Source organism: Artibeus jamaicensis, unplaced genomic scaffold (genome assembly GCF_021234435.1).
Source record: "Artibeus jamaicensis isolate MK-2021 breed Jamaican fruit bat unplaced genomic scaffold, CSHL_Jam_final scaffold_847, whole genome shotgun sequence".
Taxonomy (NCBI): Eukaryota; Metazoa; Chordata; class Mammalia; order Chiroptera; family Phyllostomidae; genus Artibeus; species Artibeus jamaicensis.
The window spans coordinates 11,767,808-11,779,722 of record NW_026522057.1 but is presented as its reverse complement, the minus strand read 5'-3'; the positions used below and the strand labels follow the sequence as shown (position 1 = coordinate 11,779,722).

At 60.1% G+C, this 11,915-nt stretch overlaps 1 protein-coding gene across 6 annotated transcripts in view; it reads right to left on the bottom strand.

Moving 5' to 3' along the window:
* Positions 1-1,130: 1,130 nt before the first annotated feature.
* The window catches only part of ADGRB2 (adhesion G protein-coupled receptor B2), a 35,697-nt gene continuing 24,912 nt past the window's right edge, over positions 1,131-11,915 (bottom strand). For 2 of the 6 annotated variants that reach the window (XM_037149778.2, XM_037149782.2), the window contains 15 exons: positions 11,734-11,837; positions 11,528-11,630; positions 10,646-10,796; positions 10,399-10,468; positions 9,927-9,993; positions 9,700-9,785; positions 9,309-9,407; positions 7,101-7,272; positions 6,465-6,560; positions 6,035-6,074; positions 4,790-5,409; positions 2,510-2,545; positions 2,099-2,197; positions 1,945-2,001; positions 1,131-1,570 (listed from right to left, as the gene is read on the bottom strand). In XM_037149778.2, coding sequence (XP_037005673.2) covers positions 1,385-1,570; positions 1,945-2,001; positions 2,099-2,197; positions 2,510-2,545; positions 4,790-5,409; positions 6,035-6,074; positions 6,465-6,560; positions 7,101-7,272; positions 9,309-9,407; positions 9,700-9,785; positions 9,927-9,993; positions 10,399-10,468; positions 10,646-10,796; positions 11,528-11,630; positions 11,734-11,837 — 1,986 coding nt within the window. In that variant the 3' untranslated portion in view covers positions 1,131-1,384. The remainder of the gene's footprint in view (positions 1,571-1,944; positions 2,002-2,098; positions 2,198-2,509; positions 2,546-4,789; positions 5,410-6,034; positions 6,075-6,464; positions 6,561-7,100; positions 7,273-9,308; positions 9,408-9,699; positions 9,786-9,926; positions 9,994-10,398; positions 10,469-10,645; positions 10,797-11,527; positions 11,631-11,733; positions 11,838-11,915) is intronic. The other 4 variants (XM_037149779.2, XM_037149780.2, XM_037149781.2 and 1 more) reach the window with 4 other exon arrangements.

Below are 11,915 nucleotides of genomic sequence, written 5' to 3'. Positions count from 1 at the left end.
ATCAGCCCAAATGGAAGGGCTACCTGGCCTACAGATGCGGAAACCTGAATCAGACAGGGTCCAGTGACCTGCCTAAGGTGACGTGGCAAGTCCATGCCTGGGAGAATGGGGACCTAGCAGCAGAAAGGAGCAGAGCCCTCAGTGCAGGAAAGCTCTGCCCCTGACCGTGGAAGTGGTGTCTCAAAGCCCCGGGGAGCCTCTGCTGCAGCTGTGGTTGCTATGTGAGCAGAATCAACATGGTACATGCCAAACTTCCTTCTCAAACCACATGCAAAGCAAGAAAGTACAGGAGGAGAGAGGAATACACTTTGCAGCTAAACTCCACAGAGATCCTAACTATGGCCAGTGGAGCCCAGGGTTGGGAAGGAAGGGAACCAGAACACAGATTCCCAGAAGGCTCTAGGTGGTGGCTCAGATAGTGCCCTAGCCCAGGATGTGGGGTAGGGTCTGCTGTCAGGTCAGAGACAGGGGCTTCGTTCGTGTGAGTCTGGGAACTTCTGGGAACCTACAACCTCTCCTCCCCTGAGGTTCCCAATCACAGTGCCCCACCCCTGCCTGGCACCAGTCAGAGCCCTTCCTTGGGGGTTTGTGGACTGGAATCCAAGAGAAGGTCTCCTTCCCTCTGGGGACAGAGTTGAGTGATGAGAGCTGGGAGATGGAAGCCTGGTGGGCTGAGGGGAGTAAGGAAGCTTGCCTAAAAGAATGGGGCTGACAGAAAGCAGCTGGGATTGAACATCTGCTGGCAGTGACCCTGGGGCCATCATCCAAGGCCCACCACGCCCACCTGGTGAAAGGCAGCTATGATCACCGCAGTCACCGAGGAAGGCCAGTTGCACGGGGCCCTGCCCCACCTCCCAATCTGCTTACCCTAGGCGCTCACTGGGAAACAGGTGTGTCCAAGGTCACCCAGGGATTCAAGGGCAAAGATGGGGGCAGAGCCTATGTGCCTCCTCCCGGTCAGGGCTGGCCTGACCCCATCACATAGTTTAATGAGACCAAGTGATGGGAACCAAGGAGATGAACAAAGCCGGGGTCCCAGGGCGGGGCCTTCACCTGGGAGAAGCAAACAGCTCAGCAGCCAAGTCCACAGAGTGAAGTTTATTCCCAACAAAGTTCCCCTCCCCCCTCCCCAGCCCAGGACAGGGACAGACAGGCTGGGGCGAAGACGGGCTCCAGTGGCTGAGGGGCCTCTCAGAAACAGGAAAGGTCCCTGGCCCCCAGGCCACGCTGTGTCCGGCTCCTGCAGCCCCGCAGAGTCCACTGCACCTCCCTGCCCAGCCCTCGGGAGAGGGGAGGGGGCGCTGGCTCCTGGGTGGTTCCAAAGTGGAGTGTGAAAATAGAGAGATATATATATTTATATGCAGTGGGCAGTCCAGCGTGGCACTCACACCTCTGTCTGGAAGTCACCATCTGGCGGTTCCGTGGGCTCCCAGGCTGCTGCCCGGTGCAGGGCCAGCCGCTCTCGGGGCTTGGGGGGCAGTGAGCCCAGCGTCATAGACTTGAAGGTGCTCCAACTCTGATGTCGCCGCTGTTGGGACAAGCTAGGGCGCTCCCCTGGACTGGGCTTCTCCTGTGGAGGGAGCGGGAAGGGCCATGGGGATGGGATAACACCTTCTCTCCCACTGTACAAAGAACACACTGAGGAAGCCCAGAGAGAGCTAGTGATGCCCAGTCACTAAGTAATCAAGTGCCAAAGTCAGGCTCAAATCCAGATCTGTCTGGCTTCAGATTGGTCCTGACCCCTGGGACCATATCCCCTGAGTCTGCCCACCCTCTTCAAGACCCTGGCGGACCCTTCATCAACAGTCCCCACCCCACACAACCCCGGAAGTGCTGCTTGTGCTGCGGGTACAAGGCAGGCCCTTTGCCAAGGCAGGAAGGTAGACAGGGAGGGAATGTGATCCTTGAAGGCCCCTCACCCCCACCCAGTCCAAGGACACTTACGCCGGACAGGTTCCGTTCAGTCGCCCCACCCGAGGACACACTCCACCGCTTCTCCCTCTGTAACGGGGGCCATGGGTCAGGGTCTGACCCAGAGGCCACTGCGCCAGGCTGGGCCCTGAGCTTCGGGCCGAGCAGCCACGGGAGGGACCCTCACCTTGGCTGTGGACTGGCTGCGGTAGCGGTCGAAAGTGTGGAACTTCTGGTTAAGCTCGTGGTAGAGTTCCGAGTGCCGTTTCCGGGTGTGCATCACCTTCTGGGAGCCGAGGGTGTCAGAGGAGGTACTGCCCCCTGGGGCAGCACCGTGAGCCAGCCCTCCACCCGGGGCCCTCCGCATCCCAGGTCCCCACACTCCTGCCTGTCGCTGGCCCCTCTAGGACAAGGCCTGGCTTTCTCTTTACCCCAGAGCTACAGGAGCGGACGGGGTTTGGGGAGGCTGGGGAGATTCCGCAGAAACCGCGGGCTCGCGGGATCAGGCTCCTCAATGGGGCTCAGACCAGTATGAGGGGTGGAGCCTCCAGGGACAATCCCCGCCCCTTCAACACATACACACACACACAGCACCTACCTCGAAGTCCAGGTCTGAATACCGTAACTTCTTTCTCTGGGAAGGAGCAGCAAGGAGGCAGTGAAGGAGAAGAGCTTTTTTACCATATTCAGGGACTGTAGAGCCCAGAAACCTGCTGCCCCAGAGCCCGACCCCTGCCCAGGCCCGGGAGTTCAGAATCCTTAAAGGGCAGCCCCTCGGGTTGTGGGAAGTAGGGCTGGGCCTGGGGGATGAGGAGCCGAGACACCACCCCGCCTCCTGCAGTGCAGACTCTGGGCCACCTCTGCAATACACACACACAGGCAGACGCTCACAGGAGGCACACACTGGCACATGCGCAGACATACAACTACACATGATCCAAATGTCCCAGTACAGACTCACAACATGGCAGGGACATGGACATTCCTTCCTCTGTAGCCTGAATTCTACCCCTTTGCCCCATCTTGCCTCTTTCTCATCGCCAACCACTGGCTTCCCTGTCCCTAGAACCTTCCACTTGTCCTGCAAACACAAGGACTAAGGCTTTTGACCCTTTCTTGCTCCTTTTCCTAAAAAGCCAGGCCCTGCCTCCCTGGCCTTCCCAGCCCTTCACTGGCCTCTCTGGCCCTCACTTGCCTAAGGTCACCTCCTCTGAGGTCCTAACAACCTACTCAGTGTCCAGTGCCACTTAGGGAGGACACCTTAGAGTCTTAGAATGCTGGTAGGAAACCAAGGCCAACGGTCCCAGGTTACATTGGGGAAACTGAGGTCCAGGAAGGGAAAGGGACCTGCCCCAAGGCCCTCAAGGATGACGCTAAAACCACCAACTAGATCTCCCAAGTCCCAGGCTCAGCAGACATGCTCACCACCACCGGTCCTCCTCCCACCTCCCCGCCTGCTCTTTCTTCACCAGCCCCCCGCTTCCCCAACACCAGGCTCTGCAAGCTCTGCCCTGGGCCTTCTCCTGCCCTTCACCGTGCATACGTGTGTCCCCCTGCCCCGTTCCCAACCACACCTCCATGTCTGGGGGTAGCACACCTCTTCTTGTCCCTATGCCCGCAGCTGTGCCCAAATGAATAAATTCGGAACCCCCCCACCCTCTGCCTCACACCCACTCCACCACCTCCGCGCCACCACAGTTTTCCACACCGGAATTCAGGATGTCACCCTTGACCCCTCAAGATGCTGCCACATTTATGGCCACCTCCCACACAAGGAGCCCAGTGCTGGCTCCTTCCCTGTGGTCCAAGCATGGCAGGTGTCCACAGACCAAAACCATGATGCTGAGCAACCCCCCCCCCAATGCTGGTGTCGAGTTTTGTCTTTGTTATGCCTTCCTGTTTTTGCCATCTGTAACAGGAGCAGGCTCCAAATGTTCATAAGCATTTTGGGAGAAAAAAATCTAAACTCGTGAACCTCCTAGATGCTAACTTAACTTCCTTCGTGTGGAGGATGGGGGGCGGGATTCTGAGGCTAAACATGAGTAGCCAACAGTGTCTGAGCTATGACTCTTGCCTCTTCCTTATCTATGTCCTTCTCATCCCTCCAACTAGAGTTCTAGAATGTCCCAGAGTGGGTCACTACCACCTGCCTGTTCCCAGTGATTCTGTGCAGGAAGCAGCTCTGAGGAGGCAAGAGGAAAAGCGGGGCAGAGAAAGGGGGCTTGCGTTTTCTCAGAAAGGGGAGGGCCAATCACCACCGGCCTGTGGGCGGTGCTGATTCTGATTTGGGGATGGTAATGGCAGCAATTCCCAATCATCTAGCACCTTCTAGATGCTCACACAGACAAACGTTTTGTGTGACTCGATTAGTCCTCGCAACAACCCTACAAGGAAGCTGCTGTTATCTCCACTTTGCAAATGAGGAAACTGAGGCTCAGAGAAAGGAAGGCTAAGAGAGACGCACTGAGGCTTGGAGAGAGATTCTGCTCAAGATCTCACTGCTGACCAGCAGTGGCCTGATCAGAACCCAGACCTGCGTGACCCGGAGGCCCAGGCTCTCAGTACCTGGCCTAAGCCACAGGCCCCTTAAAGGAAGATCCATCCTAACCATTCACCCAAAAGTAGTCACTACAGCAAGTGTGAACACATCGAGCAGGGCACCCTCAGCGCATGCAGTCCAACCCCCTGAGGAGTTCAGAGGAGCCAGCATTTCCTCGGACTTGCTGTGGGCACGCACTCCCAGCAACTTGGTACGGAGATGCTGCTCGGGGGTGGTTGCTGGCCGTCCCTTCCTGGCCGCTGCTTGGGACTCAGACCCAGTCTCAGGCATATGGGGGGCAGGCCTCCCACCCCCACTTCATGCCCTAGAGCCCCTCACCTCCAGGGAGCCCAGCTTCATGGTGGAGCCGGGCACAGTGCGGGGCATGGTCCGGCTGCGCTCCCCCGGCTCGGGCACTTGGCGGGCGCTGGGTGTCGGTGGTGGTGGTTGGAAGGTCATCCCATAGGGGTTCTGTAGAGACCCGTAGGCAGGGCCCAGCCCCAGACCCGAATGGTCCACAGACAAGAAGCTAGGGTAGCCTTCAGGGTGGGCCAGCGCCTTGGCAGCCCGCCGGGGGGTGCCCTCGGGCCGGGTCCTTGGGGGGTCCTCGCCGCCTCCACCCCCGCCGCCAGGCTGCAGGCTCAGAGTCCTTCTCGGCAGCACCATGTAGTCACCCTCAGAGCTGGGCTCGGCTGGCCGTAGCCATGTGAGGTCCAGCTGCCGCAGGCTGCCCTCCCCACACATGTACACAGGGTTGGCCTCCTGGGGGGGCGGAGGCTCCCCCAGCCCTGGCGAGGCTGCCATGGGCATCAGGATGTTCCCAGGCAGCGGGGAGAAGCTGAGGCCCCCCTCCGGACCCACAAGGCAGGACTTGGGCTCCTCGTCCTCATCCAGGGACAGGCGGGACAGCGTGCCTGTGATGGTGGACGGGTTGCAAGTGTTGACCTCCTTGAACAGAACTGGGGGCAGGAGTGGGAGGGAGGTAAGTTCTGGGGAGGAGGAACTCCCACGTGCCCTTGTGCAAACTGGGCGGGTTCCAACCCCCTAGGCTCAGACGAAAGGAAACTGGGCCCTAGAAAGATGGTGGGATGACTGGCATTCTCCCCCACACCAGACGGGTTAAGAAGGCAACCAGCCCAGAGACCCGAAGCAAGACACGACAAGGAACGAAGGCCCAACTCATACAGGTCAGCTCCTGCTGCAGGTCCTGACCTCTGACCCCACAGCCCCAAGACCATCAGAAGAGCCTTGCTTCTCCCCCTCCCTAGGCAGGTCCCCAGGAGACTGAACTGGGAAGAGATTCTGGTAAGAATCATGGAAATAATATGATACTGTAATAGCTACCATGTTCCAAGCACCCTACTAGGCACCTGATATCCCCTAATTCATTTAAGGCTCCGAGAGGTAGGCTGTTTGCCCAAAGTCACGCAGTAAGTGTGTTCATAGCCTTGAATCCACTCAGGGCTATCTGACTTCAAAGACAAACTCCACAGCCAGACCCCAGTCAGGGCCTCCCACAGTGGGGCTGGGGGGTCTCCCTGCTTAACCTGGGGCACGTTCTCAGCCCTGAGCCCGCAGACTCACCTGTCTGACAAGCCAGATCCACATCCTTTTCAAAGTCTGACTATAGGCAGAGAGGGACAGAGGAGGTGGGCAGAGAGAGGATCAATGTATCAGGGCGAGGGGGCTCGGTCCCCTCCCTACCGACCCAGAGGTGCTCCCCACAGCACACTGCCCAACAGAACTTACCGCCCGGGGCCCCAGACATGTCTCCTCCCAACGCCCCGCCCTGACCCGTTCAGTTTTGACAGATGGGAAAACTAAATGAGGAAAAGACTTGCCCGATGCTGCCGAGTGACCTGTGGCTGAGGCTGAATCGAACCTGATCTCTGTCCCCTCCCCGCCACGGTGGGGGAAAGGGAGGTGCATGAGGAAAGAGAGGTGCATGGGGCAAGGAAATGGGGTGGGGGGTGCTCAGAACCCACAAGTGTCCTGCCCAGGCCTCCTCGCTCACCAGGATCTGCAGCTGCCCGTTTTTACAGGAGTCCGGGGAGTCTTCGCTCTCATCTGCCCGGCACACGCCCATCTGGCACTTCACCACGTCCTGGACCTGGGGACAGCGGGTGCCTACTGGCCTGAGGCCACCCAAGGGCCTCCAGCCTCAGCTGGGTGAGCCTCCTACCCCAGCCCCCCAGGAGGGTTTGGAAGGACAGTAGCACCTTGGGTACAGGTGGCAAACACAAGGCCTGAGGGCCAAACCCGGCCCTCCACCTTGTTTTATCCAGCCTGGCACCTTATTTCTCTACCCAGTGGCAGTGCCAAGCTCTCACTTAAAGGGTAGTTACATTTATACAGTCCTAAAGTTACATTCGGCCCTCTAAAGGCAACCACGAGGCTGATGTGGCCCCTAGTGACAATGAGTTTGACACCCCTAACGTAGGGCCCAGGGGGAGGGGAGCAGGGCCATAGGGCCTAGGGGGAGGCTGAGGGGAGCAGGAGCCCCAGCAGCCCAGGAGGCCAGGCCCTTAGCTCAGGGCTGCTTGGCTGGGGCCCTGGCAGGCCCTCAATCCTCCCTGTTAGCGGGGCGGGGAGAGGTGAGAGGATTGGCCGGGGGAGCTGGGTGCGAAAGGGCAGGAGAGGCCAGCCCCACCTCTCGGCGCAGGAAGCAGTGCACAGCCGTGATGACAAAGCCTTGAGCAGAGTTGAAGACAGCGAAGAGGGCCTGGAAGAGGACGGAGCGGCGGTCTGTCATGGCCAGGACAGCGGACATCCAAGTGAGCGCCAGCAGGGGCAGCACCACGCAGGAGCTCCAGAGTGAGGCCCTGAAGACACAGCGGCGGGCTCATCAGGCTGGCACTCCAGGGGGCAGGGTGGGCTAGGCCCGGGGCTGAGCTGAGCCGGGGGCCCTCAAACTGCCCGAGACTGGCAGGGCCCCAAGCCCCAAGACCTCAGTGACGTCCCAAAGCAGAGACAGGCCGAGAAGCCAGAGTCAGAGAAACAGAGAACAGGGACAGAAATGGAGAACTATGGAGCCAGAGCTGGGGCCACAGAGGTGGGAGGGACAGACAGGCGGACCCAATGGGGCTGAGCCACAGCCAGAGGCAGCAGCAGGGGACAGAGATGGAGAAGGCAGAACGAGACGGTGGGGAGAAGAGGAGAAGGGACACGTATCCGGATGCTGTGACTTTCAGCTCCAGTTTGCACAAAATCACAGGCCTGGGCCACACCCCCAGAGACCCCAGGAGGAGGGGAGAAGAGGGACCATGAGAGAGGACGTGGTGAGAGAATGAGACAGGCAGAGGCACAGCGACAGGGAGACTGAACAGGCAGAGCCCACGGAGGATGTCACAGGGCACAGATCTTTGGGGGAAAGATGGGGCCAGGGCCGCTGCAGCAGCAGCAGCTCGTCCCCTTCCGTTCCCCAAGGAGGGGCGCCAGGCCCCCCAGAGGCTGCTCAGAGTCCTGGGCAAAAGGATCATGGCTGGGGTTGGGGGTGAAAGCCAGAATCAGGGCCAAACCCATAGGTACCCCACCTCCTTCACAGGAGGGCAGAGAAAAAGGTGGGCAGGCCCTGCATCCAGCCGCCAGTGCCAGCCGGCCATTACTGGCTACAGACCACGTGGGCACAGGAGGGCAGCCTTTGCCACTGGGCCAGGCGCCATACCCCGCCCACTCTGCCTCATGAACACCCCAGGTGGCAGAGTCAGGCAGGGGTGGGCACAGCTCCCGACATGGCAGAGGGATGGGCAGGGGGTCAAGACCTGTCCTATGAAGAGTGGCTGGGGCCTGCTCCACGTGGTGGGGGCAGGCACAGTGGTCTCTGCAGCCCCTTGGGGGCAAAGCCAAGATGAAGAGAGGGCCTAATCACAGTCATAAGAGCTACCATTGATTAACCACTAATTTTCTGCCAGCCCCTACACTGAACACTTTACATACATTAGTTCACATTGTGATCAAAACAACTTCAATAAACAGGCATGGTGGGGGTTATTATCCCAATTTACAGATGAAGAAACTGGAGTGCGCCCAGCTGGGCAGAGAGAGACCAAGCTGGGATGCAAATCCAGTTTGGCTGCCTCCAAAGCCCAAGCTTTTAACTGCTAGTTCTGACAGCCTGGGTCAGAGAGGCAGCTGGCAGCCCAAGTGACAGTGAGCTTTCTCCTCCACAGAGCCTCCCAGAGACGGTGCCAACCACCCCCCGAGGCAATGTGCAGCCTGACCCCAGAGGTGCACAAGATAAAGCTGGGCTCCACGGTGCAGGGAGGCGGAGATGCGTTTCTGGCCCTGGTGGAGGTAGGGCCTGAGGCCCCTGTGGATTTGTACATGGCTGAAATTTTAAAATTCTCAGCTGCCAGGGGCAGGGGTGTCTCAATGACATAATTCTCTACCTCCAAGATTCTCTGTCTCCCAACTGGTTGAGATCCAATGCCTCTAAAATTCTAATTTTTGGATTCCTCGACATGATAAGACTCTGATTCACGTGCTAACGTTCTCAGCTTCTGAGCGTCATATTCTAAGATTCTATCATTCTAATTCTGGGGTTCTACAGGCTCAAAACTTCTCAGGACCTGAGCTTCTATGAGCTCCTGTAGGTTGAGGTAGGGGGCGTCTTTAGCTGTGCCCGAACGTAAGCTGGCAGCAAGGGCAGGGGTGGGAACGAAGGGGTGGGCACAGGAACCCGGAATTTTCCAGGAAGCACAGACATTCACTCCCAATGCCCCCTGTCACCATGACACCAAGCCCTTGGCAGGACAGGCTTTCCAAGGCACTGGACTGACATCCCTCCTCCCCCCACCAGGGGTACTGCCCCCCATTCTTTTCCCCCACCCACACCCCACCCCCCGGGGGCACGACTAACATGGCGTTCCTGGCCGAGGCAGAGCTGAGCAGGGGGCTGGGGACCGCTCCACACGCTGAGCAGGGGAGGAGCAGCCTGGCCCAGGGGCACCGCTCCGACCTCGGGGGCGGCACAGACACGGGAGAAGGGGGGAAACACATGGGAAGCAGGAGGAGAGGGGCAGCATGAGCCCCGAGCAGGGTGGGAGGGGGAGGGCAGGTGAGAGAGAGAGAGGTGGGTTAGGGTGGGCGAGGGGCTGCAGCTGAGCACTCCGAGTGCCCGCTACCTGCACCCTTGAGGCACCAGGGTCAGGGAGCCCCAGGCAGTCGCAGAGCCGAGCCCTGCCTCTGGGAGCGGCCACAGCCCTCCCTCCCTACCCACGTGGCCAAGTCACAGAGACCCCCACCCTTACCCGGCCCTCTGTTTCTTGGACTTGTCTGAGATGCCGTCTCGTGCCATGAGCTTGTTGAAGACAATGATCCCGATGAGCATATTCACCTGGGGGCCGGTGAGCGGGGTGAGGGAGACAGGGTTACTAGGCGCCCTCCTGGCAAGGGGAGCCCCAGGTGAAAGCTGGAGGGCAGGGAGGGCTGGACCCCCTGGGCCACACCCCTCCCAGGACACTGAAGGGACACATACCAGGACAATGACAGCCGCAGGGCCCACAAAGGCATAGAGCAGGCCACCCTCAAGAGAGAGCCAGCAGCTGGGGGGTGGGGGAGAGGGAGCATTAGACACCCAGGCAGGCTCCCCCCCACCCTCAAACACCACCCCTCGGAGCCCCGGGGCTGCCAGGCCCACATCAGCAATAAGGCCGAGCCCCAGCGGGATCGGAGGGAGCCGCTGGCTCTCGGTGAGCCTTGGTTTCCCCTCCAACAGAAGTGCAGACCCTCAGGCCCAGCCCCAGGGGACCAAACAAGGCTGACCCCTGAGATAAATGGCTCTGAGAGATTACCCAATCCCAGCACAGTCAGGGAAACTGAGGCTCTGAGATGGGGAAGGATCTTCCCAAAGCCCCACAGCAAGCATGGGCCAGAGGTGCGGCCTGTAAAGGCCTGAGGCCTAGGCTGGGGCCCTGCCGGGTTCAGTAACCCCACGGGAGGCCACGTACTAGCTGGATGTGCCGTATCCTTTGGTGCGGGTAAAGCCAACAGACACGGCCACCACCAGGGCAGGCAGACCTGGGGGAGTGGGGGAGCCAGAATGAGACGGCCAGTCCTCAGGGTCCTCTTATCCTCCCAGACCCCAGCCCAGGTGACCCCGGTGCCCACGAAGGGGGTCCAGGCCGGAACCTGAACCTGTCTTGCTTCCCCTGCCCCCAAAGCCCTTTGGCAGAGTCCAGCATGGGCCCTGCTCACCCCAGCCCAGGCAGAGGAAGCGCTTGCGAACAAGGCGGGTGCGCATCCGTCCAATGACAGCCAGGTAGGACTGCCAAGCCTCAGTGAGCACCCAGCAAAAGGAGGAAAGGAAAAAGAAGTGCAGGAAGGCGGCCGTCATGGTGCATACACCCTGCAGGGAGAGAAGGAGGGAGTGGCCCTCAGCAGCCACCAGGGTGGGAGGCGCCAGGCTTCCTACACTCGCTGCTGGGTGCTGCCACGGCCACCCACCCAAGCTCCGCCCCCCACAGAGCCCTGCCAGGCACCCCCGTCTTCCTGCACCCACACCCAGCACGACACAGGCCGGGTGACATGCACACAGCATTCAGCATCCGAGAGGCAGGCGGGCAGGCTGCCCACACACAGGCGAGGCTGGCGGGGAGGGGACAGACAGGAGCACCTGCCATGCCGTGGCCGGGCGGGCTCCACACCTGGCACTCACAGTGCTGGCACTGTGCAGAGAAGGCTGAGGGGGCATAAGGAACAGCCAGCACAGGTCATCCACAGGCAGATGGCACGAGAGGCCTCGCTGAGGCGCCTACATGTCCGCAGACATGAGAAGGCCCCAGCTCCGCGCACACCACCTGCCCTCACATGTGCACATGGGCTCTCAGCTCACGTGGACTCTCACAGATGTACACAGACACTTGCCGCTCGAGTACACACACTCCTCCTCTCTGACACCTTCATGTATATTCATACACAATTACCCACACCCTCACCCAACACAGGGCCGGAGCGTGTGCAAACACCCATCACTTAGGTACGAACGCACGCGCACAGGCACCGCCACCTGCAAGCACCCTCCACCTTAACCCCTGTACCCCACTCTCACTCCCTGGCACCCCGGGAGCCTGCACCTGCCTTGCTCAGCACCCGTGACTGGCCCACGAGGATCAGGATGTTAGACGCCAGGATGGACAGGCAGAAATTGAGCAAGATGATGGAGCGTTCGGATTTTATAAACCTGAGAGGGCACAGCGGGCAGAGAGAGACAGGGGAGCTGGCTGCCCAGCCCAGCCTGGGATGACTGGTCAGCTCCCACCCAGCCTTCCCCGTGTCCCACCTACCTCCAGAAGGCGGCATAGATGGCGAGCAGGGTGAGCAGCGCCATGCAGGACACAGCACAGCCAATCACAAGGGGCACCGAGGGAGAGCCCGCCAGCTCCAGAGTCTGGGGAGACGAGCAGCGTTCAGACGGGCCACTGGGAGAGGGCAGGTGAGGGGGTGCCCTCGGTCTCCCCACTTCCTG